This window comes from Elaeis guineensis, chromosome 3 (genome assembly GCF_000442705.2).
Source record: "Elaeis guineensis isolate ETL-2024a chromosome 3, EG11, whole genome shotgun sequence".
In the NCBI taxonomy this organism is placed as follows: Eukaryota; Viridiplantae; Streptophyta; class Magnoliopsida; order Arecales; family Arecaceae; genus Elaeis; species Elaeis guineensis.
This window is the reverse complement of record NC_025995.2, coordinates 61,228,645-61,256,614: the sequence shown is the minus strand read 5'-3', so window position 1 is coordinate 61,256,614 and position 27,970 is coordinate 61,228,645. Positions and strand designations below refer to the sequence as shown.

The window sequence follows — 27,970 nt, the reverse complement described above, 5'->3', positions numbered from 1 at the left end:
TCCAAGAATATCCTCATTCATGATATAGTCCGAGTAGTAAAAGAAAAATGATGAGGCAATCATTTATGATGTTAAGAATCTGAACATTAAATAAAATGGAATAATGTTCATGTGAAAAGAAAATGTTTGAAAATGTAAAAATTCCTATGTGATATTGATATTAAAGAATTAGAATCAAAGAAATTGGTGTCAGTAACTGAAGAAGAAGCTGAAGAGCCACAAGTTCAATGGCATCCTCTTCTATTACTGGCATCAACCTCTACATCAAGTGAAAGTTCAAGAATCATGCCATCAAGATGAGAAGTTTAACAGAAATCTATGCGATAATGGAAGAGCAAACTAATGATTTAACTCTATTTTGTCTATTTGTTAGATGTGAGTCCATGGGTGTTGAAGAGATGATGCAAGATAACAGATGGAAGCAAGCTACGGTTGAGGAGATCAAAGCAATTGAAAGGTATAAGACCAGCAAGTTGGCTTCTCTCCAGGAAGGACAAAAGACGATTGCTGTCAAATGGGTGTTGAGTAAGACAAAGGAGAAAAAAGAGAAGGTGAAGAAAAATGAGAGAGAATGGTGATGAATTTTAGTGTAGAAAAATTAGCATTCTCTAATTATAAAATATGGAGTGTTTGTGTTCAATCTAGAATCTATTTTCAAGATTGTGGTTTATAAAATGCCTTTAAGAAGCCTAGAACATGTTAAAAAAATTTCAAGGAAAGGAAAGAAGAAGAAGAAGAAATCTAAAAATAGAAGAGAAAATTGAACAAAAATAAAAATTTGAACAAATGAAGGATAGTAACGAGAAGTTGGAAAAAATGAAATTACAAATGCTAAAGAAGTCAAAGAGGTAAAAGAGAATAAAGCCTTCTATCTCGGGGCCCTGATGCCAGATTATTGACGGTGGGGGGATCTTATCTCTTTGAGCCTTCTGCTTTGGGTATTGAGTTCTATGCAGCTTCGGCAGGCATTATCTTTATCAAGGAGGTGTTATGAGCAGAGAGAATTTTCATAGAGAGAGATTTTGCTACTGTCATTGAATAGATCTGGAGCAACACCAAGTAATTGGAGGCTCATTTGCTTCTCTGTTACATCTGGACTGCTCTCCACCTTTCAATTGAGGTACAGATCCAGTATATTTTTGGGAAAGCTAATAGTGCGATGGAATGGGTTGCGGCTTATGTAGCGGAGTATTCCAGAGATTATACCTGGAGACTAGATGACTTGCGTCTGCCAACCCTGCGGGATCTTGTATATGCTGAATTTATGAGCTGTGCACACACTAGATTTGTGTGATTGTCCGTTTTGTATCAAAAAAAAAAAAAAGAGAATAAAGCCTTGAAAGAGAAAGATGCGATTCATATTGAACAAGTGAAGATCTATGATTTTGGGAATATAGAAATTCAAGATATTAAATTTTCATGTAGACTAAAATGTTTGAGAATATGAAAAGGCCTATATTAATTTTTGGGGAGAAGAATTTGTTCTATGATATAGATCAGGTCAACATGGAGCTTTTCCCTAATTGAGTGAAGCAAGTACAGTTACAATGGAAGAATAAATAAATTGATGCTTCACATACACTTAAAGTGGAAGTGAAAATAAATATGATCTTAAGAAAGTGCCATGGAAGCAAGTAAAAATATCATTCGAGCAGTTGAAGGCATTTTCTAGGCCATTCACATCAATTGAGATAACCATTGACTTCTTTGCATTTAAAATTATTTGAAGGTTTTTGCGATGACTAGAGTAACATCTCCAAGCCACTCATGTCCGATGCCTTTTAAAAAGCAACAATAATATATGACTGATGAAAATTCGGTTTAAGGGAGCTAGGGTGTTGAAAAATAAACTAATTTTGATTAAGGTGTTAATTACATACACGTTTTAAGTCATTAACTGTTGGAGTATTATGATGCGTCTTTCTTTAGTGTTTCCAGGTAGCATCTCTTGGTGTTCCACACGTGTTCAAAAATTGTCTTTTGGGCTGCTATGATGCATTAGTACAAATAGTATGTCAAAAATCATTGTGTAAGCATATAAAACTGGGTCATGAGCCATTCTATATGTGGATAGGAAATGAAATTGACGCACACTTAGGCTTATCAGTAGCTTCAAAGCTACCCAACGGAAGACTAAACTAGTTGAGCAATAATCTTAATATATTAAATAGAAAATTAAGCTAATCCTAGAAGTAGAAAAGCAAAATAACTCTGAAAATTAAAGTCTGGGAAAGCTAAGAAACTAATCTAAGGATAACTAATAGCTTACTGCCTTGCTATCAAAAGGGCTCCACTGCCATCACCAATGGACCCTACGACTGACAATGTAGTAGAACACGGTAAGCAAGGACTCCGACAACTGGTTTCACTGCCAATCCCCAAACTTTACTAGGGCTTGTTTGAAATCCATTGTCAGGAAAAATACTTTAGAGCAAAATCTAGCTAACATGGACTGAAGGGAAAGCATACTTCATTTATAGGCAAAAAGGAGGTGCAGAGGGGATATTTATAGGTTGCGGGATCCTTTCTATTGATACCTACAAAGATTGAGAAAATCTCAAAATAAAGTTCTAAGATTATTAGAACAAGCAAGGTAGAATTGAAACAAATCAGACAACATACTATTTGGATGCCTGGGACTCCAAATGGATTGACTAGACCTGGCCTGGTATGACGTCAAGGATGCCTAGGACTCCAACTGGATTGGATGCTAGTTTACTACCTTCTAAACTATTTGGATGGTATTTTGCTAATAACTTTCTCAACTAAGATTCATTGAGACAATTTGAATGGCATTGGAAAGCTTATTTTATGCTGTACATAATAGAAGTGTTGGAGCTTGAAATTCAATCTGTGCTGACCAAGGTGAGGCCATCTTTTAGAGTTATGTGCATAGGGCTGCTTCTAACGTTGTGAATTGACCTACTATTGTATAGTTTTACAAAATTTATGCTTAATAACCACTTGTGAGTTAAATGTTACCTTGTATAGTTTATCACGCAAGCTATGGATAGGTCCTGATGTCGCCCTGGGGCCTTGTGACAGTGTAGGGTATGATTTCGGTCCTCAGTCTTGTTTCATTATAATTCTTGGAGCATCCATGATGCCTTTTGGATCTTTGATGTCATTTGACCTATTTCAACCTTTCACTAAGGTTCTCCCATATGGAGTTTTACGATCAACGAGCCAGCGTCATCATAGGGTCGAGCATCTCTAACTTGCATCAAAAAAGGCAGTAGATTAAAGCGTTTTATCCTCTGCTATCCTCTACCTCTATATAAAAATAAAGTTGGTACACTGCCTCCAACAAACTGGTATTAAAAGAAAACTGACAAGACAATAATTTATAATGTTAAATATTTGAACACTAAAGAAAAAGATCAATTTTCATATGAAAGCAAAATGCTTGGAAATATGAAAAATCCTATATCATATTTGGGGGAGTAGAGTTTCTTTAATGATATAGATCGGACGAGCAGGGCGTCGTTTAATCGAGTGGAGTTGGCACAGATATAATAGAAGAAGAACTGCAAGTGTTGGCTTTTGTGCACAAAAAGGAAGAGCAAACAAGTTCAGCAGAGGATGTTATGCAAGAAAAAGAAGACCTCAGGCAAGCTAGTGAAGGCATTACACAAGCTCTTTATATTAGAAGAGATGGCTTTGAGCACTGTTGCTTTCAAAATCATTAAATCCTTTACAGCAATTTGAGAATAAGATTTCCATGCCCCTCAATCCTCATATCTAGTATCTTCAAAAAGGTAAAATAAAACATAACAGAAAAAAATTGGTTTAGGGAGGCGGACCGGGTGGGGGTTGTTGGGGTGGTGGGGGGAGGGGGGGGAGGGGGGGGCGTGTTTGTGGGTGGGGTGTGGCGGGGGTTAGAAAATAGACCAAATTTATGTTGGAAACTAAACCAAGTTTAATTAAAGTTTGCTATAATGCATTTATAAAGGTACGTCAAGAGTCACTATGTAACTATGTAAAGCTACCATCATAAGCCATTTTTAAGCAAGGAGTGATGGAATAAAAAAAAAATTTGTACTTCATCTATCCTCTCCTACTTTCCATCTCAACATATGTTTGCACTATTGCGGTTAGCTCTTACTTACCATCATAAGGGGGTGATGGGCCTACCAAAAGTATTAATTTACTGGTGGAGAGCGATGACAAATCTCATGGTCAAATTGAGTAGATACCTGGATATGCTATCAGTGTTGGATTAGACAAAAATAAGATAATTAAAGAATGATGATAAAATAGCATATGTCCAGACATTTCGATCTTCAAGAATTTGTGCTATTGTCATGCCACCTATTTGAAAGGAGAAAGATAATATAGGATAGAATGTAGCTGGAATTACAATTAAAATACTCTACTACTATTCCTAAGGATAAATTTACAGTCTCACTGATAAACTAAATGCAACGAATTTAGGGATAAAAGATAGATAAATAAAGATAAAGTGATTTCATTGATGTCGAAAGATTCTTCTACTTGGATTACCATCCATTATTTATACACAACTAAATTTGCCGAATAACCGCTAGATTCATGTAACCATTCATATTGGCTCACCATGATTTTATATAGTTCTAGAAGTTTGCCCTATGATCCCGTGTACTTCACATTTGGCATAACCACAAGCCAAATTCCACTTCGAACAAAGTTATCACGCTTAGGACCATATCTCCATGTGTCATGATCGGTTATGGCTAAGTCCTATTCCGCTGTCAACTTGTCATGGCTGAGTCCTTTCCTTTCGGTCCATGCTTCCAAACATTATTGCCAGTGTAATGGCTGAGTCCTGTTAGATCTAGTGAGGCACCCATCCCGTCATGATCTTCAACCTTATCCATGTTTGTCACATAAATTGTCAAGATGAGGTGTAAATAATGCCCCGGTATCTCATCGGTTATGGATAAAGAGGATGACATGATGTCTTCGTCACCATCCCTTCAGTAATCATGCAGTGAAGATTTTACCATTATAGTTTTAATCTGCTGACCGACCATTCTCCATTTACTGATGTAGCATTACTATCCTCGACAATCTGTTTGTACCTTTTCTATTTTCCTTAGCTGTCTATCTCTATCATGTCTTCCCACATTGGATGCTCTTGCACACTCAGTTGGCCTGTGCACTGCTCAAGGGGTCCTTGGCATCAATGGGACCCTATCTCTATGCCTTGGAGAAGCATGCTCATTCTCTATAAATCAGTCCTTTTTGGACAGTTGAAACAGGTCTCACTGAGAAAATGGTTTTTGGCTGTATGAGTACGATAAATTTTCAGTTCAAGGGCCCTCTCAATTCATTCTTGTTCTGAGACTGCAGATATGAACTAGCTGGCACCTTGTCTGCTGTAATTTCTGCTGATCTCTGAAACTAACGTAATTTCTTCTCTCAAGTACTAAAAGCCAGGTGGCTATTGCCTCGATTACAATCAAAACAAAAAAGATAAAGCTTCCGCGGATTAGTGTATCGAAACAGAAAATATAAAGCTTTCATGGACTAGTCTATCTTTAGTAAATGACTGATAATTTGGTAGTAACCGTTCCATCAGAGGTTGGAGGCGGAGTGCCAGCAGCTTGGAGACAATCTTAAGCACTTCAATATTCATACGGGAGATGGGTCTATAATCTGTTCCAGATTGATTTCTCTCCTTCAGAGTTACGGCTATTTTAACATAATTCAACCTGCGCAGTTCAGCGGTTCCATGAATGAATTTATTGAAAAGCCATGCAAGATCATCCTTGAAATATTCCCAGTGATTATGATAAAAAGTCATCGAAAACCATCGAGGCCAGGCACCTTCTCTTCCTGCCAGACTAAACACCACACACCTGATTTCGTTGTCTGTAAAAGGAGCTTCTGACTCAGAAGATCACCTTGGTATTCATAGTTCGTAACCAATCAACCCTGATGTCTATTCTGTCTTCTACCTTAAACAGGTGACTCTTGCAACCGAACTTGCAATCGAGTTACAATGCTGCTCCTCAGTATTTAATATTAAGTGGGTTGAACTATAGCAATTCCTAAAAAAGTAGGTAATTATTTTAAATAATTTATTTTTGTTAATCAGCTTGGTTCACAAATAGCCAATTGTTAACTAACTTAGGGTTGGTAATTTATGACCCTACCCGCTAACCCTAGATAAACAAGTTTGAGTTTGGCATGAACAGATCTGAGTCATAAATATGTTGACTTAACCATTTATTAAGTAGGTCAGTTCAAGTTTAGAGTCCTAACTTGTCTAGTTTATTTGGACCTATTTAATAAGCCGATGAGTCAATGTGATCCCAACCTAACCTGTTCAACATCTGTTTAAACTATATAACCTGTGTAAGATCCATTTAGCTTGCTTGCTTGCTCAGACCCTTAATTATTTAGTAAACTGGTTACACCGGTCAGGTTGGTTGTCTGTCAGGATTGATTTTGGATTTTTAATCCATATAATAGAGACGTGGGGTTCAGGTTTGCAAGTTTTCTCTACTATAACCTTACCTGGTCCAAACTCAAAACCATTGCCATCTCTACCACCTCTACAGGTTACCAGGTCAAAGTAGTGCAAGTATTATACTTGTAATATTGGCCAAGTAGCAAGATATTTTTATAGCCACTTTGCCCTTTGGATCCCATCTTCTATTTCACCCATGATACAACCAAAGAAAATTGAAGCTCTCACTAGTCAAGGCCGCACCTCAATACTGGGGAAACCAGAAATGGGGTGAATCACAGAAGGACAATTCCAGTCTAATGAATGGACTATTGTGATTTGAAATTAATATGAATCAAATAAAAAAAATTGCATAAAACCAAATCCTTATCTAAATTATTACCTGCATATTAAGGCTAGGGAAGCTTATTACACCACCTGTCTCTTTTCAATGCACCTACCTACTGGTACATGGAGCTGGTTTGTCATTCATGTGATATTCGTGTACTGTATTAGGGTTGAAATCGGATTGGATACAGATCAGATGCCAGCATATTCATATCCATATTTATTTTGTCTGACGAATACAGATACAGATATTATTCGAATGTAAAAATTCATATCCATATTTATTTTAAACGAATACGATTTGGATAATAAAAATATAGATATAATGACAAATATAACTTAATTAATTAAATTTGATAACTACAAAATCAAAGATATTACTAAATAGATGATAAATCAAATTAATAACATATTTATATAATTAAATATTTTTTTAAAAAATTAATAAATATTATATAAAATTATATATATTTATATATATATTCGAATATTCAGATATAGATTGGATAGTTACCTATCCATATCCATATTCATTTTTTCTTCAATGAATATAGATATGGTTACGGATATTAATCAGATCCTCAAATTTCTTTCCAGATTGATTCGGATACAAAAACAGATCAAGACGGATAATATCCATATCACTTTCACCTCTATACTGCGTGAATAGGTGAGGGAAGAGAGTAGCACTCCAAAGCAGTACTCCAACATTTAATCTCTTTCGATAAAAAGGTAGCCTGGATCTCCTCGTGAGACTTCCAAGATGAGACATGAACATGTTTTCTGGTGGCAACTGATTTTCTGTGTCCCGTGGAGTTGTCGTTCCTCTGCTACCTCAACAACTCCTGTAATACAATCTCCATTGTGATCCAAGGTATCATCAAATCCTGGACTTTAAGATGATGCATGTTTGAAATATGTTATCTTCCAGAACAAAAAATACAGGATAAAAGTAGGTGCCAACTTGATGAGTCGGTAAAGTAACTTGTCTTGACATAAAGATACATGTCCACCATGATTTCTGGCCAGGCTTCGGTCCATCCTAACTCCAAAGAGAGAAAAAAAAAAAAAGGAAAAAAAATGGTGAAACCCTTAGTTACGATGGTAGAGGGCTCATTACCTCCATTAGATTCGAAGTCATGTTGACAAATCTTGGTATCTGTCCCGTTCATGTCTGGTTACAGGACCTACCAACAAAAATTTCAATTCACCAAAGTACACAACTCCTTGTTACCTAAGATCAGGAAGTCATCAAAATTCTTGTTGTTTAAGAGATCTACTGCAAGGGCTTTCATAAGGCTATCGGGTCCATCTGAAGATTACTTTGGAGGATGCATCATCAAGAAGATTACTTTGGTTGCTATTAGCTTCACTCAAAAGAAAGCCACAACTTTGGGCATCAGAGGATCAACAAAATGATCTGCGAACATCCAATATTAAACAAATACCTTCCATTTCTAAAATTATTGACCAGAAAATTTCCAAAGATTTTTGTTCAATTTGCCGATGACACTGAAATGCAATGCCTTTTGGAACACAACAGAAGAAAAACAAATTGGAAACACAAACCTCTATCTTGCTGCAAAACTGAAAATTCCAATACTCAATGCTCACTGGCCTACAGGAAACAAAAGCTGCTAACATAGTTCAATGCTAAATTACAGCACTTATAATCTCCATTTGCTGAAGCACCTACACTGTCAGGCTTTCAGGATTCTCAACGATCTTTGAAAATGTCTGTAGGAAGGCTGCCAAGTCAGCACCATAGATAATCCGGTGGTCTGCTGTGACATTCACCTGCATATAACAGGAGCCAACTTAGGTCTAAATCCTGAATAAAAATACAGTTTAAAGATCATTCTATATTTTATGATCAAAAAAAGAAAAAGATCCTACCATATTCCAACAAGAAGAGCAGGAATCAGCTAATGTTGAATCAATCATGTTTTTTCTCAAATAATGACGGTCACATGTCAAGTATTCCATGGGAAACATCATTCAGTAAAAATTCCTCATACACCAAAGAGAAATTCACCATCGAGCAGGTTTGACAAAGGTTTCTAGTTTCTAAACAAGGCAGTGGCAGACAAAAAAAATGGGACTTACATTGATAACCGATCAATGGAAAACCAAATGATATCAGAAAGATAATGAAATAAATCAGCAATAGGATGAGGATAGACAATGGGATCCAAGATGGTGAGTAAATAGCTGTCTGGAAAGTCACGCAAGATACCATTAGATAACTCTGTATCTGGCTAGCAGATAGTGTTTCATAAGCAGATTGAAAATGACCAGAACAGGTAAGGTTACAAAGAAGAGAGAATTTTGATGCTTTATTTGTTGAAGCTTTAGCAAGATGAGTTCCACCACCTAGGTAGAGGCGATCAAGTCAAAAACTGAAAGGAGACTTTAAAATGTTGGAGATCCAAGATTTGCTCATCACAGCTATATTTGTGTGGAGATCCAAGATTTGCTCATCACAGCTATATTTGCATGGCAGATGTTATGGAATATTTCCAATAAAACATTGGCTGCGACTGTAAGGTAATCATATGGTGACACACTTTATAACCAATAAATCTTCCTCATTTGGGACTAAGCATCACGTCTGATGCTCCCCCCATCCAGGACATTTCTTTCTGAGTTGAGAAGATGTGAGGGTTTCATGTTATATAATTCATCATTAAGATCATTACCGTATTAGCTTTAAACCAATTTTACTGAGATAAGGTAGTGCAACAACCAGGGGTCAGTATGGTAAGTGTTGTACTGAGGACCATATTGACAGAAGATATCAAGTTGTATGCATATATATGGCTGATATGGCTTTGGCATGGCTGTTATTGGCATCTAGTTTTGGGTCTTGTATCATGTTTTCTTGTAATAATTCTGCAAGAAATGAAAGCAGGAGCATTGAGTTAATAGCCCTAGGTGTGATTTTCTGCACACCCTGAAGACACAAATGCATATTTATCATGTAAATCACAATTTGAAACCCAAGATAAATGTAAAACATGTACCTGTAAAATTGGCAAGGTGATGGATAGATTTTTAGATTTTCACATGTATATGCCTTTCTCTTCTTGACATGTATATGCCTCAGATGGTACAACAGCATCTTACATCTTCGGGGTTAACATGTGTTGGGGTTGGTTCGGGTCAAAGGCTAACCCGGTACAGACTTAATTTCTCAATTTCTGGAATCAGAATTGAACCAACTGATGTTGGAATCCAACCCAATCAAGACCAGGTCGTTTCTTGGGTTATCTCCCTTATTAAAAAACATAAATTGTTGATATTATTTGAGAACAATATAATACCACCCGTCAACAAACATAAAAATGAAACTATCATGGAAGATATTTATTAAATATAACCAAAAGAAATCCAAGAATACCAATCTAATAATTTATTAAAAATGGAAAATATATATGGCTATAAGCTATGGCTTATACAAATTACAAATTAACAACTGAAGGCAAATTCCATTCCCATCAACTTAACCACAAAGTTATCTTATACATATCAAAAGCCCCACAGAGAAAAAGAGAGATGGAGGAAAGAAAATTATAGATGACAAACATAAGCAAATGTTTAATCAAACCTATCCATTCAAATTAGAAAGTAGGGTAAAAGCTAATGATAATGAACAGAGATCTCTAACATCATAAGCTCCAATCCAAAAAATTGTGCATGTAACTGTGTATATTTGGATCGGCTCAGGTCAGTCCAAGTTACCCAAACCCTTAACCAAAAACTGACCCAATCCAATTGGGATTTGAAAAATTAAAAGCGGAACTGGCTGAATCATAAATAAAACCGGAACCAAACCAGCACAACAAGATTGGTTTGGTTCAGTTCTTGGTTAACCCAAACCCATAAGCACCTTATTACATTCATAACACACTCAACATAACGAATAACCAACCAAAGTCTACTTTATTTCATATGGTTAATGTTATGCTTATAAGCTTAATCCCATGGCTTGTTGGTGTAAAGAAGTTTTCTTCGCTTCAAATCTTGAATAGCATCCTACACAAGAAGAATAATATTGTCCCTCATATAATAAGATCAAAATATCTCAATTTTGGGAGTCCATGGAACATATTAAAGTATAACAAATAGGTGATCTCTTAGAAACTTCAGTTCTAAGTGTAAAACCATGTCCTTCAGCTGTTTCCAGAGAAAGTCGTGTTGATGTGAACATTTCATAATGAAACAGGTGTTATGTGCCACTGCACCATGCAACTATGAGAATAGAGCCATCCCATGGTAATCAAAGGTCATGCTCATGTGACAGTGGTACTTGCAATCTCAAGGATATCAACACCCTGCAGTTTTGGTTGGGCATGTTGGGTGGCAAGGGTTGGGGAGAACTCTCATGTCTTTGAGTTCAAACAAATGAATTGCAATGAAGTCAGAACAAGTTCAATCTGCCACTTGGCATGAATGGCAGACACAAAATTGTTGGGATTGCTATGCCTAAACCAAGCATGCTAAGTATTGATTAAATCACAAGAGATTGTTTAAGTTTACTGCCAACTAGAAGAATATGCTTGCAGTTTAACATGCTTCTATGGCAGTGCTATGAATCAATATAAGTGCTGTGTGTATAGTCAATAAAAAATTAGAATTTTATCCTGAGAGTTGAACCAAGTCGGTTAGCTATTTAGAGGCAAAACCAGGGTGAACTTATTTGCGCTTTGTTTGAGGATTTAGGCTGGGAATTTGGTGTTAAATGAAAGTATGCAATTCTTGCACCAGAATCAATTGATGTGCAACATGAACAATGAACCCAAGAGTGATTCCGCTATTCAAGAACAGACTGCAATTTTTCTCCAAATACTTTCTGCATTGCGGATTGAAAGTGATAATGAACTTGACATGTAATGTATTTCACATGGGAGCCCTCCACATGAAAATCTTCCGTGCAACCTAGATAAAGTCAAGCCTTTCAACAGGAGAATGATTCTAATCAGAATGATCTAGAAGAATAAACTAGACATAACTAACATAGTGAAGGTAAGGAAATCATAAAGGTTGGATAAAGGGGTCAAGGAATGATAATGGTGAATTGCACCTTGAGAAATTTCCAGACTGGTTTTATGAAATTGAAAATTCTTTGACTGACAACAATGCCTAAAGACCAAAAGGCCAGACTTCTTGAATTTGTTGGTATCATGGAACCAAGTCTAAACTACACCAATTTGTGAAAAAAGGTAAAATCATTCAACATGGGCTAACACAAAAGGGAAGGTTCAAGGTTAAAAAAAGAAAGAAAGAAAGAAAGAAAGAATCCTTCAAAGCAAAATGTGAAGCTCAAAGATTTTAATAAAATAATTTTACAAATAAATTGTAAAGAATAGCTGATGGGATATAAGGACCAAAATGTGGGCCATCAAGTGGCAAGTTTGATAACATTTGAAATCAAACTTGCTCCATTGTTCAATGCGAGTTTATGATACCTACCACTGAACCCTGAAGATGGAGCCAAACTCAAGAGTAACAGCCTTTGAAAGGGGTACAAAAAGGGGTAGCACAGGTAAAGTCTTAAACAGGTGTAAGGCCAAAGCAGTTGGTTAATTCTCTCCTCAAAATCTAATTTTGTCCCTGAGAAGAGTTGTACTTTGAAACCTAAGCATTTAAAAAGGTAACTTTCAAGTGATTCACTGAGGTCAATCAGGTCATCAGACTTCTGAATGCCCTTACAAGGATGACAATAAAGGGGATGAAAATATAAGGGAGGAAATCTTGATAATCGTGTTGATGAACTTTTGGAGCAAGCTTTCACTAAAGATTATAATTGTGAGTTTCTCACCATTGAGTGAATATGATTTTCCCAAAAGGGTTCTAAAATTGTATTTGAGACCTATACCTTCCTGCAAAGATGTTGGACAACAGAAGGTATCGAGAACTTTGCATCTCAGGAAATGGTTGACAAGGCTTGGCGCATAAAAAGATTGCCAAACTATATAAGGCTGCATGATTCAGATCAGTATTTCATGTCAAAAGTAGGTGTTTTACATTCTATTAAGCACCCCCCGCCCCCCCGCAAAAAAAAAAAAAAAAGAAAAAACAATTGATTTGCTAGAAAGATACAAAATCGTGAAGAACAAAATAGCAATACAGTCCAAAGTATATGTAACAATAACATTAATTCCACACAGAATGTTGCTCTAAAGAAAAAGGCACAAGAAACTACACCTTAAAGTGCCACTTGGACATATTCACCTTTTAGGAATTCTAGAATCCTGACATTTTTGTACACTTGGCAAACACATTAACAGTTTACAGCACTCCCAAAGTGGAGTATCATGCTTAAGATTAGCCAAAAGTGTCACACTCTTAGCATGTGTTCATAGAGTGCTCTGTCAAGGGAATTTGATGCAAGCACTAAGAGAAGAAAACTTGCCATTATTTGAACATGTTTTATGAGAATCTGATATAACTAAAATGCAGTTGAAAAATGTAAATTCCATTGATGTTGAAAAGGGTGTGAGCTATTTAGTAAAGGTGGTTAAAAGTTAAAACCATCCAAAAGCCCTTATGAGAATCAATCAGATTTATCCATGTTCTCATAAACTCAACATTCAATCTCCATAAGATAATGCTCCAAAATTATTATCTTTTTATGGCATGTTAAACACTCCATATTGCACCATGAAAATATAGAAAATATTTTTAAAAGAAAAATCTAAATGAACTCATCTTCAAAGGACACTACAAATTCCAACAACTGATCTACCAATTTGCTCCTTGCTAATAGGCTAATTTGAAAAGCATCAAGAACATGTGGCTTCCTTAAGAATACACAAAAGTTGTGGATCCAAAAATATCCAATCTGAGAAAATCTTTACCACCTCAATCCAAGGAAAAAAGAAAATCTATACCACCTCAATCCAAGGAAAAAAGGAAACTTAAGAAAAAGAGTTGCACACCAATAACATTTCTTGTAGTTAGTCAATCAAATGTGCAATTTTTCTATGTAAATGGAAAATGCAAATCATGAATTACATCATGATTATAAACGTAGAAAAGAACCTAAAGAAATGTAATAACTTTGTTAAAAATGCACACCTAGTAGCTAAAAAATAGGGGTAACATGATATGCACGGACAACAAAGATCCAAATTTAACATTCATTCCTTAACCTGTCCTTCCTATTATTTCCGCTCATTCACCTTTAATGTGTCCACCTCCACCACGCTCGTTGCACATATTTGGACCCTTTTATATTGCCCAACATTCTATATATAATAATCTGTCCATTGAAATCCATATATGTGAAAATATGTTGAAATACAAATTTATGAAAATATGTACTTCACCTTTCCACTAAGCATGTCAATTTATTATAATAACATCTTTTTTATTAGAATTAGATAATTGGAACCAATAAGTTATATAAAAGGTCGTGATGACCTATTTCTAGTGGAGTCAAATGATTTGGGTCATAAAATAAATACCTTCAAACCTACAGGCCCTGTTTGGTACCACCTTTTCTGTTTAAACAAATAAAAAGAAAAAGATAGAATCTAATGCAGAAAATATATTTGGTTATCATGTTTCTTTTCTTTAAAACAATTTTTACTTTTTTCAAAAAAATAGAAGGAAAAAGTTTTCACTTTGATTTTTTTTCTAAAAGTGGGTTTTCACCCTTCCCATGCCCTTCGCTCAATCTCCCTCTAATCTCTGCCTATGGTGGCTTGAGGTCACCATAGCCCACACTTGGATTGACATCACATGTTGTCCAATGTTGACTTGTCCGCCACCACCACCATTTGCTATGCCCTCAATCTATCCCTAGCCGAGAGAGGATAAGGGTAGGGAAGCAAACATGTGGGGGGGGGGGGTGGAGGAGAGGAGGCAAGGGTGGAGAAGGTAGTGGATGGAGGAGGAGAAGATGGGGATGGAGGAGATGGGGGTTGGAGGAGGAGGAGGCGGGGGTAGAGAAGAAGGAGAAGACGGAGGTGAAGTGGTAAGAGCATGCAGAGAATAAGGAGAAGGGGGATGAGGACGGGCCTAGAGCAGGAGGAGAAAGATGGGGGCGGATAAGAAGGAGGAGGGGTGGGTGGAGGAGGTGGGGCAGCAACTAGTGTTAAGAAAAAATAGTGATACTAAATATGGTATCTATTGTCAGAAATCTAAAAATAAATGAAAACAGATTTCTTGTTTCCAAATTTTTTTTTTTGAAGAAAGAAAACTAAAAATGATGCCAACTGCAGCCTACAGGATTGTTTAGGTTGAAAATAAGGGCATCATGGAAAAGCATAATGGAAAACAAATAAGGCGGTTGTATCCACTTGTGCATCCTGAAATCAATTAGTTTATTTTCTAGGTTGGGATATTAATGTAACCAACCAAAATCTGACCTACTTACATCCGCTATCAAGTGAGAGGTAAAGAAATAATGAAAAACCAACTTTATTCATGTAAAATTAGAATTGTAAAAAAAAAATGAGAACTGAAAATTACTATGTCTTTGCAATGCAGATGAATTAGTTACTTTTCTGAAACTGGAGAGCATATTGATGGTATTCTGTGTTCCGTAGCCTGAACATACCCCTATCAAAGTATTGATGCAAATAGCGCACTAAAAAGCAAACTGAACTTACCAGCATTTTATTCTTAATAGTAAAAAAACCATCTCCATCAGCAACAACAGTGGGTTTTGAAGCTCCCACAGCCATGATAGCTCCCTGCATATAAGTGAATCAAGTTAGTACAGTGCCAGCCAAGACACACATCGTAACAACTGAGTCATGACTTATAAAACCCACCTGACCGGGAGGAAGGATAGCATCAAACCTGTCCACGCCAAACATACCCAAATTTGATAAAGTAAATGTTCCTGGAAAGCATCACAACTCAATTAGCAGTGACCATCCATACAGAGCTAAGATATCAAGCTCAAGAGACATTAATCAGATGCAAACCTAAATTGTACTCATTGGGCAAAAGCTGTTTAGAACGAGCCTTGCTTACAAGCTCCTTCCATCTTTGAGACAGAAGGTAAATATCCAACTGCATGGAGATAATATTTAATTAGTTGTACAATTTTACAAAAAGAAAGTTATGCAACAGTCACTTTATAAATCATATTTGTGGACCTTATCTGCGTCTTGGAGAACAGGAGTAATAAGTCCACCATCAATTGCTACCGCCACTGCAATGTTAATGCTGCTATTGTAAGTGAAACTCTTCCCATCCTTGCAGGTGGCATTGATGACTGGATGCTGCGCGAGTGCCATTGCTGCAGCCTTGGCCAACAGTACGGTCATAGTGACTCCCTTCGACTTGATCTATAAGCATTGCCAACAACAGTAAGCAATTTTACAAAACCAAATTGATACTAGAAGAAAAGAATAAATTATATTTTTAAGTATAAGATCAATTGAATTACAAATTTAAACCACAACTATATGGAAAGAGGAATCAAGATTCGAAGATGTCATCGTGAACAATCGGTGAAATAATTAAATTAAATTCTCGATTGATGAAACATGGAAAACAAAGTAAGAGAACATAAAAAATGACCAAAAAAATATACCTTTTCATAGAGAGCATCAAGGGCATCGGTCATCACAGGATAACCTACACGGAAGGTAGGCACTGAGAGGCTCTCCACCATATTCTTGGACACAGCTGTCTGCATAGTGGTGAAGGGAACAACAGTCGAACCCGGAATTGGTGGCAAAGGAGCCGCAGAAGCTTTGGTGGCAGTAGTTGGAGCTGGTGATGGAGTAACTGGAGTCGCAGCAGGAGCTGAAGTTGGAGCCGGAGCAATAGGCTTCTTGGGCGGGATCCCAGCAGCAGCCTCGACATCGGCAGGAGTAATCCTCCCGTGAGGCCCGGTCCCGACCACCTTCTCGATGTCCACCCTATGCTGCTTGGCGAGCTTCTTGGCATAGGGCGTGGCCACGGCCTTCCTCGGGCCCTCCGCCTCCGGTTTCACCGCTGCCGTCGGAGCTGGGGAAGGGGTGGGATCGGAAGGAGGAGGGGGAGAAGGAGGAGAAGAGGAGTGGGACTGGACCTGCGACTGGGACTGGGCCTGGGCCTTGGCGAGGGGGACCTCATCCTCGGACTCGGCAAGGAGGCCGATGGGGGCACCGACGGGGGCCGTCTCGCCTTCGGGGACGACGATGGCGGCGAGGATGCCGTCGTAGAAGGTCTCGACGTCCATGTCGGCCTTGTCGGACTCGACGACGACAACGCTTTCGCCTTTGGAGAGGCGGTCGCCCTCGGCCTTGACCCAGGACACGATCTTACCCTCCGTCATGGTGGAGCTGAGGGCCGGCATGAAGATCTCCCGGATCTTGGCCTGGACGGCCGGGATCCGGCGGCGGAGGGGCGGCGAGCCGCGGCGGACGGGGAGGGGGAGGAGGCGGCGACTGGGGGAGGGGCAGGAGAGGGAGGAGGAGAAGGAGAGGAAGGGGGCGGCGGAGGAGTTGGCCGCCATGGCTGCTGGTTTCGGCTTCGGGGCGCGGGGGGTGGGTGTTGTGGAATGCGAGGAGGCTGGGCTAAGGGAAGTTCGGAAATTGGAGCAGGCTGGCTGCTTTGGAGTTGGCTTTGGATGAAAAGGGAGAGGGGTTCAAGAGGGCGGCGGAGAAGACGAGGGGAGAGCTTTCGTTTGTTAGTAGGGGGGTTTCATTGATTGTATCGACGCAGGTGCGGAAGTTTATCATCCTGGGACTGCGGAGAATAGATTTGGAATCGAACACTGCGGATGGAGTGGGCAAAAGCATGCGTCATGTGCATGGTGCCGAGAAATGATCCTTGAATTGAACACATATAAAATATGTATTTAAAAATATATATATATAAAATAAAGTTTATAAAAAATAAATTATTTAATTTTGAAAAATTTTAAAAATACAAATATCATAAAAAATATTTGAAATTTATTGATATTTTAATACTATGAAACATAAACATCAGAAAATATCAAAAAATAAAATGAATATTTTATGATGGCAGATCGATCTAGTTCAGGTCAAAGAATTGAAGCGGACAACAAGAGATAGTGGATGGTGATTCAAAGACTCTGAAAATTAGCTCAAAATTTTGGAGCAGTCGAAAAGGATCGGATCCGCACTTCGACCTCTGCAAGCATCTTAAAACACCAAACACAAAGGAAGTCTAGTTGTTAAGGATTTTTCGATGGAGGATCCATCAATGCTTAAGTTAATTTATATCAGTAGTGGTGTGTGGAATAGTCGAAAAGAATAGGTGGCGCCTATCTCTCTAAGTGGTGTGTGGAATAGTCGAAAAGAATAGGTGGCGCCTATCTCCCTTTTTGGCAGGACTATGGGGTGCCAATCCCATGGATAATGTAAGAGGGGCCACCCCCTCCTGTGGCATGGCATGGAGGAGAGAGAGAGAGGGGCCACGCCCCCTCTCATGTGTCAAAAAATCCTAAGGGGTGCTAAGTGTTGGTGCCCCATCTACCTGCCCTTCATGACATAAGGTGCCCACTCAGATTATCTTATCTGACTGGGGTGCCCCATGTACTTGTCGAAGGAGGATGATAACATACCAATTAAGTCTGATTTTATTGAAAAAAATTAGATTAAAAAGATAGAGTTTCTTATGAGATAAGGATGTACCATTTTAAGTTAATTGATTTCTGTTTTGGATCAGGTAGAGTCTATTTAAAGAGAAGGTCTCTTAGGATTTGAAGTAGTACAATTTTGTGAAACCAAAACATCCTCTCTCCTTCTCCACACCTCCCCTTCTCCCTCTTCTCTTTCCCACACCCAAAGGTTGGGCATCCCACCTTTCCACACGTCAAGAGTTGAGGAGTCTTCATCTCGAGCGAGGAACGAAGAGAAAAGGTTGTAGATCAAGGAGTTGATTTTGCAGTCTAAATCAAAGTTTTGATCAAGATTTTAAAGGTTGAGATCCTACTTGAAGAAGAAGGATCTACTATGAGAAGATCAATTCAAGATTGATCTCGATGGATATCCATAGAGGTCGAACACGTGTGCGACTCGAGAACCTTGAATCTGTGATCATCGATTGCGGTGAATTTCTACCCGTGCTAAGATATTGAGATTTGATCTCATACTTTTATTTTTAAATTATATATATATCTTTTCTCCTGAACTTGGGTAGGATTAGATATGATCTTATGCATATGAGATTAAAGGGTTTAACTCGATTATTTTTTCACTGTAATTGTAAAGTTTTTGAAATCTACACATATTGCCTATCCAACTTTCTAACAGTGGTATCAGAGCCACTAATTTTAAAAGACACATATGATCTAATTTTTATCTTAAATCTAAAAATTTTATTGATTCAAAATTGATCTTGTGCTGATATAAGATAGTTCTGGTATAGGGTTTACCCTCTATATTATAAAGGTTATCCTAGCACAAAGATTGATCGATTTTAAAAATTATTTTCAAAGCAATTAGATCAATATTTTAAATCTAAAAATTTATATATGTGATATGTCTAATTTTAGTTTTAGATCTGAAGTTAGAATGATTAAAAATTCACATCAAACTAATATAAGGTTGTCCTGGTATAGAGTTTACCCCCATATTGAAAAGGTTATCCTAGTTTGATGTGAATCAATTTTTAAAAAAATATTTTTAAAATATTTTAATTATTATTTTAAATATATTTTTATATATATTTAATATGTATAATTTTAGCTTTAGATCTAAAATTTGATGTATATGTGATGCATGTTTAATTTAGATCTGAAACTTCATATATGTGATATATGATATTAAGTTTAGATCTAAAACAGTTTCAAGATCATAAGCCACTAATGTATGCAATAAAATATAATCTAAAAATTATTTTAGATCTGAAATTATGTTGTTGCATGTGGGTATGGGTTGAACAAATTTTGTCTAATGATCAAACTACAATTAGGATCAAATTGATTAGATCAGACTAGAATCCATTTTTGATTTTGAGTAGTTGATTGAACCTAATCAATGGCTGATTAGGATTACGTCAAAGGGGCTCAAAGTCGAGTTTAGTTATAGTTGATTGCATCGATTCATATTTTGATGTGAGTTGATATACTCAAGATCGAATTTGGCTCAGTTGTTCGGATCCATTTCAATAGGTTAACCTGATCGATTCTAATCAACCAATTTGATGTCTAAGATAAGTATTTAGATGGTGGTTATTTAATTAGTTCTATTGTCTGACCTGATCAATTTTTATTGGTGTTTAAGGAAAGCAATGGGAGGACCCCCACACATCTTAACTTATCGGACCATCTTGGAAGATTTAGTTTCGTGTTAGGTTACTTGTTGACTCGAGTTCACCCATGCTGACTAGGCTGGTTAGACATGTTGATGTGTTGACCTAAATTTGATCAGTCGGATGTCAAATCTACTGATTTAGAAGAGATCTAAACCTAAATCTCCTCACTAAATATTAAGTCTAGAGATCTTTCATCGTTGTAGAGATGCGGGTGCCTTCTTGACGTTGATCGTTCTCGACTGATACAGTAGTTCGATTGCATCAGAAAGGTATAACCACTCTATTGACATTTGATGTCTCATGATAGAGATGGGGTTGGACCCAATAACTATTAAGTGAGAGTCCCAATAATAGCTTTGCACCCTCTGGTGAATGATGGATATGACTTAACTAAGAAATGTGCCAATAACTGTTAGGTGAAGCCAAGGACTTAAAGATCAAGTCCACTGTATCTTGCTTAGTGAAGTAATGGACAAAGTGTTATCCACTTATTGATCCATACTCATCAATAACTGTTAGGTGAGGTGTGTATAGATTAATGGGACCACAGTACCCACTTGAAATCTATCGCGTATAGATTTTTATTTCTTCATCCGAGGAGTGTGGGAGATTCAAGAAAATAGTGGGAGCTTTTATTTTATTTTTAAAATTTTTAAAATAAATAATTTTATAAGTAAAATATCTAACTAGAAACTATTCTCTCTGTAGATAATCATATCGAGTTCCAACCCTTTAGCTCGTATCCTCGATACCAATAGATTGATCGGTACCAACTATAAAGACTGACTCCAGAATCTGAGAATCATTCTTAGCTCTGAGAAACTCACCCATGTCGTTGACCAGGATGTGCCTATGTTACCTGCTCGTCCATCCCCTGATCAACGAGCCACACTTAAAAAGTGGATGGATGAAGATAACAAGGCAAAGTGTTACATATTAGCATCCATGTTCAATGATCTTCAACAATAGCATGAAGACATGAAGACTGCCAAAGAGATGCTGACTCATCTGCAAGAGTTGTATGGTGAGCAGAATCACACAGCTTGCTTTGAGGTCTACCGAAGACTTTTCAAAGTGAAGATGCATGATGGGCAGTCTATTAATGATCATTGTTTGACAATGATCAAAGATATTGAGGAGCTTTAGAAGCTCAGTATAAACATGGATAAGGTGTTGCCCAGCTATGCAACCCAAGAGGGGGGTGAATTGGGTTTCTAAAAATTTTAAGCCCAACAGATAACTTATGAAGAACAAAATAATGGCTTTAAATCAATATTAATTAACTAAAGCAGTATTGCAAGGATATAAATAAGATAAAGCGATAAAGCACACCACAAACACAAGGATTTATAGTGGTTCGGTGCTAACCTTGCACCTACGTCCACTCCCCAAGATCCCACTTGGGAATTTTAATCCACTATCCTTTGTATTCAACCCGAATACAAAACGTCGGAAACTCCGACACTAGCTATCCCAAGCTAGAATACAGGACATCGGAAACTCCGACCCTAGCTATCCCAAGCTAGAACACTTGTTTCCGGGTACAAGCCAACCCACAACACTCCGATTTCAGGTTCGGATCAACCTTTCCTTGTTTTGGAAATCCTCCAAAAACAAGAGCAAAAACTCACAAAGAGTAAGAATATTTAGAGCACAGATGAATACAAAAACAGCTCCTTAAATGAGCAAATATAACAATAAAAGCTTTACTCAAATGAAGAACCCCTTTTTCAGATTTTCTCAAGATGAATGAACGGTTGAACGCTTGAGAAGAGGTTGATTGTTGATTGAAGATCTCTTGAAAGCTTTGAACGATCTCTAGATCAAGGTTGAAACGATAGGCGTGAAGAATTCTCTCCTTGAAAGATCTTCCTTTTCTCTTTCACAATCTCTCTGGTATATTGTGGATCCTCTCTCTTTTTCTCTATGGATATTTCTTTGATCTCAGGCTTTTTCTTGCAAATTTCGGATCCTCTCTTCTGTTCTTCCCTTTTTCCTCTCTTTTCTTCTCTTCATTTGATTTCACGTTTGATCCGCTATTTAATCTGCAATTTCTTTCATCATTTAAAGCATTTTGTAGCATTAGAAGCAAGAGAAAACAATTTAGGCAGATAAAGAGCCGTTAGAGGATTTTTAGGAAGCATAAATGGCAATTAAAACGGGCAAAAAAATAGCCGTTGCTGACATTTCCCGTCGCAGGGGTCGACTCATGAGTCGACTCATGCTTCAGGAGTCGACTCATGAGTCGACTTCTGTTGCAACAGACCAGAAGATCTGATTTCTGAATTTTTCGGTTCAAATCAGCAGGGGTCGACTCATGAGTCGACTCATGCCTTGTGGGTCGACTCATGAGTCGACTCACAGGTCGTGCCAAGCCAAAAAATCCAGCGTGCCATGGGAATTTTTTTTCGTGCCATTCAGCTCATAGTGCCATGAGTTGACTCATGAGTCGACTCATGCACTTTAAACCTTCATAACTTCAAAAATATTAGTCCAAACACAATGAAATTTTCACCAATAGATTTCAAATCATTTGTTCTACCAAATGGTACTATCAAATCAGGATTTTAGCAAAATTACGATTTTGCCCTTGAAGAGCATAAGGACTTTTTCAATTGTTTGTATCCCTTTAATCTGCTTTGTAATCATCAAAATCAATCTAGGAGCAACAATCTCCCCCTTTTTGATGATGACAAAACATATGAACAAAAATATTTATGTTAAAGCATTAATTTCAAAAGAATCCATTATGGGTGTATATGCTTGAAAAGAGTATGATTCTTTTGGCATGTAATATAAATGCAAAAATAGTTTGTCCATTTTCTTAAAGATTTGAAAAGGGTATTAGATCATTTTGAGTTCAAGATATTTCAGAGCAAGAGAAGATAAATAACTTTTTCTATGTATCAGAGCAAAAATAATTTTTACAATGATATCAGAAAAGATTTTATAATGTATCAGAGCAAGAAAATTTTAATGTATCAGAGAAAATTTCATACAGTATTAGAGCAAATGTTATAATATTTTAGAGAAACCTTCACACTGTATCGGATCAAATGTTATCATGTATCAGATCAAGTTGAAAGAAATTGTAGGATGAATCAGAGTAAAACAAATTTCTTATTGATGTCTCAAGGTGAGTAAAATTTCAAAAGCAAGTTTGAATATCAGAGCATATATATAAAAAAGATACTTATTTGCATTATACTCATGATTTTGCTTTTGATGGATTTAAAGTTCTGTCTGATACCAAATTTCTCTATCTGATACCAAATTTCGATAGCAAAATTTCTCAAAGTTTTGTTTAATCTTCAATCCTTGTTTTTGTCTAATTTCTCCAATATTTGTTTAATTTCTTCAATATTTGTTTTAATTTAATTTCTCCCCCATTTTCTCATAATTTAGGGTTTTGCTTTTTGTCTAATTTCAATTTTTGTTTAATTTTAATTTCTCCCCCTTTTTGACATCATCAAACATAGTTAACTCTTTCTTTTCCTTTTCTGAAAATATTCTTTAATTTCTTCCTCTTTAGAGTTTTTCACAGATGTTTGCTCCCCCTCAATATAGCAATTATCAATAGCAAACAACAATAAGGAGAAGATAATATTTCAACAGATGTATCGGAGATTGAAATATAACCAAAATATAATCATTACAAAGAGGTAGAAATATAGGTAAAAGATGATTCCATTTATATCATAATTGTTTCAATACATAAAATTCAACCAGCTAAATGTCAATACATGGCCCCAAGGTATAGATCCTAGAACAAGATACTAACTCCTAGAACCTAGTAAAGATCAAGATAAGTCAATGATCAAGACAAATCATGGATCGGAGTCATCAGATATAGGGTGAGGAGATGATGGATCAGAAGTGCGTCCTCTACCCCGTCTGCCTCTGCCACGAGTGAGGTGATGCACGAGCAGGAGAACGAGATGAACTAGGTGGTTGAGAATGCTGAGATACTAGGGCTGATACCATGAGTCTGATAGAATCAAGTACGTTCAGTGCTCTGGAAACAGATTGAAGTAGAGCAGTGAACTGGGTGGTAGCATGCTCATTCGATCCTCTGATCTCTTTCCTCAGTAGCTCATATCCACTTTCTAATGCTCCTCTGAGCCTTCCAGCCTCTGCAGTGAGGTCTGTGACCTCAATAGTAGACTCCTGTGGCTGGGGATGGGCCAATGCAAGGACTTGCCCCTGCAAGTCAAGAACTCTGCCAGTAAGTCTCCAGACAGTATCCTCAAGCTGCTGTATCCTGACGGACTGATCTGAAATCATCTGAAATATAGTGGAGATGTGGGGAGTAATGGTCTGATCAGAAGAAGTAGCTCCAGGTGCAAAAGAAGTACTACTCCACTGGCTAGACAACAAAGAAGCCACACGCTGAGATATATGCTCGATCTGATCGTCAGCCAGTCTGAACTCTGAATGAGGTGCTCTGCTCTCTGGCTGATACACTGGTGTGGGCATCCTAGTAAACTCAGAAGGGCCAGCCTCAGTATCATGAATGAACTGGGTATCTGGTGAAGCTGCCCTGAAATCATGTACAGGAGAAGTTGGACCTTCTTCTTCTACTCTGCCTTCAGTTCTGTCTTCAGCTCTTTCCTCAGCTCTCTCCTCAGCTCTTTCTTCAGAGCCCTTGATCCAACCACCAACAGTCTTTGTAATTCCCATTCGGTGTAGGCTGTGTTGGTTGAAAGTGTCCACATGTGAGAGCTTGGTAGGTGTCTCCCCCTCACAGCTAACTCCAAACCTCCTAAAAACTCTAGTAAGGGCCATACCATAAGGCAAGTGTGCCTTGGATCTGTTCAAAGTTTCTCTCATGGCCTCTATCATAAGTGTAGGGAGGTTTAAGGGGGTCTGAGTGATGATATGAAACATGACACATACATCTCTGCCAGATAGTAAGTCATGTCTACCACTCCTAGGAAAGAATAGTTTTGTCACAATCTGATGCAGGACCCTCATCTCAATGGACAGTAGCTTTGCTTCCAATCTGTTTAAACTTCCTGAAAAATCTTCTCCTAAGATAATTCTGATCCCTTCTTCTTTAATTGGGAGTTCCATATATGAGTATCCTTCACTAGGCAACTGAAGTATCTCTCCCAATATCCTAGAATCCAAACAGATGTCAATCCCCTTTACAGTTGAAGTCACAGATCCGTTTCCATAATTTAGGTTCTGGTAGAACTCTCTGACTAGATCAACATAGGTGACTTCCTTAAGAGAGCAATAAAGTTCCCATCCTTGATTTTTGATCTTGGTAGCAAAAGTAAAGCCTTCTTTCTCAAAGAACCGAAAATCTATATTTTTCCCGGTTTCTACTTTTCTATCAGAAAGAAGATTTACATTGGGGCTTATGGAGGGTTGAGAGGGACCTTGAGCAGGTACTGAAACTGGATTGGGAACAGTGGAAGACTGAGCATGCCTTTTCTTTCGGACAATTTCCTCAGGCTCTCGGATTGATTTCCTTCTTTGGGGAAGTTTCATCTTTGGAGCCATATCCAATAAGGTAGCAGACAAGAAGACTTGAATTCAGTGGAGGAGGGATCACTAAAGAGTAAAGAAGAATTTTGGTGGAAAAAAGAAGTGGATTTTGAATGAACGGTGAAGTTCTAGGGCACGTTCCACCCGCGCCAAACACTGCGAGAAAGCACAGAAAAATCCTTTTCAAGGAGGCGATTTTTGGTGGAGAGAAGGAGGAGAATTGCCTCGAAATTAATCTTTGAATTTGGAGCAAAACAGAAGTTTGGAGAGGACGGCTTTCGGAAGGAAGACGACGAGAAGATGAGTCGTCTCATAAACAGGTTTCCCGTTTTAAAAACAATGAACCCGATGGAAGTTGGTGGGATTTACAAGTTTGCCATTGAGTCGACTCATGGGGGTCGACTCATGAAGTTCAGAAAATCAGGAAAAATGCAAATAAATTCCAGAAAAATTCAAAATTTTGGGAGAAAGAATTTTGCTCAATGATAAGTTTTTAGAGTGATAAAACTGAGCTTTTGGAACCAGGATAGATGTTGAAAATTGAGCTCTAAGAGATTTTGACATCTATTCTTTGGAAATTGAGAAATTTCAGACAAATGGATCTAGAATTCCTAGATTTCTCCTAATTTCACAGAATCTTTCCTCACTAAGGGCCTTTGTAAAGATATCAGCTAATTGATTTTCAGTGCAAACATATTCAAGAATTATATTTTTGTTTTGAACATGTTCTCTTATAAAATGATGTCTTATCTCAATATGTTTAGATCTTGAGTGTTGTATTGGATTTTTAGATAGATTTATAGCACTTGTATTATCACATTTTATTGGTGTTTCATTAAGTTTGATTCCAAAATCTTCGAGTTGTTGCTTAATCCACAAGATTTGAGCACAACAACTTCCGGCTGCAATGTATTCGGCCTCAGCCGTAGACAGTGCTACCGAATTTTGTTTCTTGCTAAACCATGAGATTAGGTTAACTCCAAGAAATTGGCAAGTTCCACTTGTGCTTTTTCTATCTAATTTACATCCAGCAAAATCAGCATCAGAATATCCTAACAAATTAATTTGTGAGTCCTTAGAGTACCATAACCCTATAGTTTGTGTACCATTTAAGTATCTAAGGATTCTTTTAACAGCATTCAAATGAGATTCCTTAGGATTAGATTGATATCTTGCACATAAGCAAACACTAAACATGATATCAGGCCTACTTGCAGTTAAATATAATAATGAGCCAATCATACCTCTATAGTATTTTAAGTCTACGCTTTTACCTTCATCATCCTTGTCAAGCTTACATGAGGGACTCATTGGTGTGCCAATTGGTTTGCAGTTCTCCATTCCAAATCTTTTGAGTAGTTCCTTGGTGTACTTGCTTTGGGTGATGGAGATTCCCTCTTTTGATTGTTTGATTTGGAGTCCGAGGAAGAAGGTGAGTTCTCCCATCATGCTCATCTCGAACTCTCCCTGCATAAGCTTAGCAAAGTCTTGACAAAGGGATTCATTAGTAGACCCAAAAATTATGTCATCAACATAAATTTGTATAATTAGCATATCATTTTGGTTTCTTTTAATAAATAGAGTTGTATCCACATTGCCTCTTGAGAAACCATTATTTAGTAGAAATTTGCTTAGCCTTTCATACCATGCTCTAGGTGCTTGTTTTAGACCATATAAAGCTTTATTTAATCTAAAGACATGATTGGGAAAAGCATGATTTTCAAATCCAGGGGGTTGTTCTACATATACTTCTTCAGAAATATATCCATTTAAAAATGCACTTTTAACATCCATTTGAAATAGTTTGAATTTCATAAAGCAAGCATAAGCAAGTAGAAGTCTAATGGCTTCTAATCTAGCAACAGGTGCAAAGGTTTCATCAAAATCAATTCCTTCTTCTTGATTATATCCCTTAGCAACCAGTCTTGCTTTATTTCTAATTACATTTCCATGCTCATCTAATTTGTTTCTAAAGACCCATTTGTGCCAATTATTGAATAATCTTTAGGTCTTTTCACTAAGGTCCAAACATTATTTCTTTCAAATTGACTGAGTTCTTCTTGCATAGCATTAATCCAGTTATGATCATTTTCAGCTTCTTCAAAAGTTTTAGGTTCAAGTTGAGATACAAAAGCACAATGATTAAGTACATCTCTAAGTGAAGAACGTGTTTTTACCCCATGCATAGGATCTCCGATAATTAATTCCTTAGGGTGGTTGTGAACATACCTCCATTCCTTGGGTAAGTCATTTGTACCTTGAGGTTGTTCTTGAATTTCTTCACCTTTCTCATTTTGTTCATCTTCTTGATCCTTGTCTTCTGGAGTTGCTGAATCTTTTAGAGTGATCTCCTTCATACCTTCTATTAGTGGATCTGCATCATCAACACCCTTATTCTTCCTTGAAGGAAGATCGTTAGATTCATCAAAGACAACATGTATGGACTCCTCAACTACTAAGGTT

General features: G+C 37.4%; 1 protein-coding gene across 3 annotated transcripts; it reads right to left on the bottom strand.

Moving 5' to 3' along the window:
• Positions 1-8,215: 8,215 nt before the first annotated feature.
• Positions 8,216-17,548, bottom strand: LOC105035588 (dihydrolipoyllysine-residue acetyltransferase component 4 of pyruvate dehydrogenase complex, chloroplastic). Of its 3 annotated transcripts, XR_002163714.3 has the most exons (8): positions 16,335-17,548; positions 15,895-16,086; positions 15,721-15,808; positions 15,565-15,635; positions 15,400-15,483; positions 9,805-10,055; positions 8,678-9,673; positions 8,216-8,578 (listed from the first exon to the last, which is right to left on the bottom strand). XR_002163714.3 is itself a non-coding variant. In XM_010911189.4 (6 exons), exons 1-6 carry the CDS (start codon positions 17,241-17,243, stop codon positions 8,474-8,476), a joined length of 1,449 nt encoding a protein of 482 aa, XP_010909491.1. In that variant the 5' UTR covers positions 17,244-17,545; the 3' UTR covers positions 8,216-8,473. The 3 variants fall into 3 exon arrangements, 1 of the variants encoding a protein (XP_010909491.1); XR_002163715.3 differs by lacking the exon at positions 8,678-9,673; XM_010911189.4 differs by lacking the exons at positions 8,678-9,673; positions 9,805-10,055 and having other exon boundaries at positions 16,335-17,545.
• Between the last annotated feature and the right edge of the window lie 10,422 nt (positions 17,549-27,970).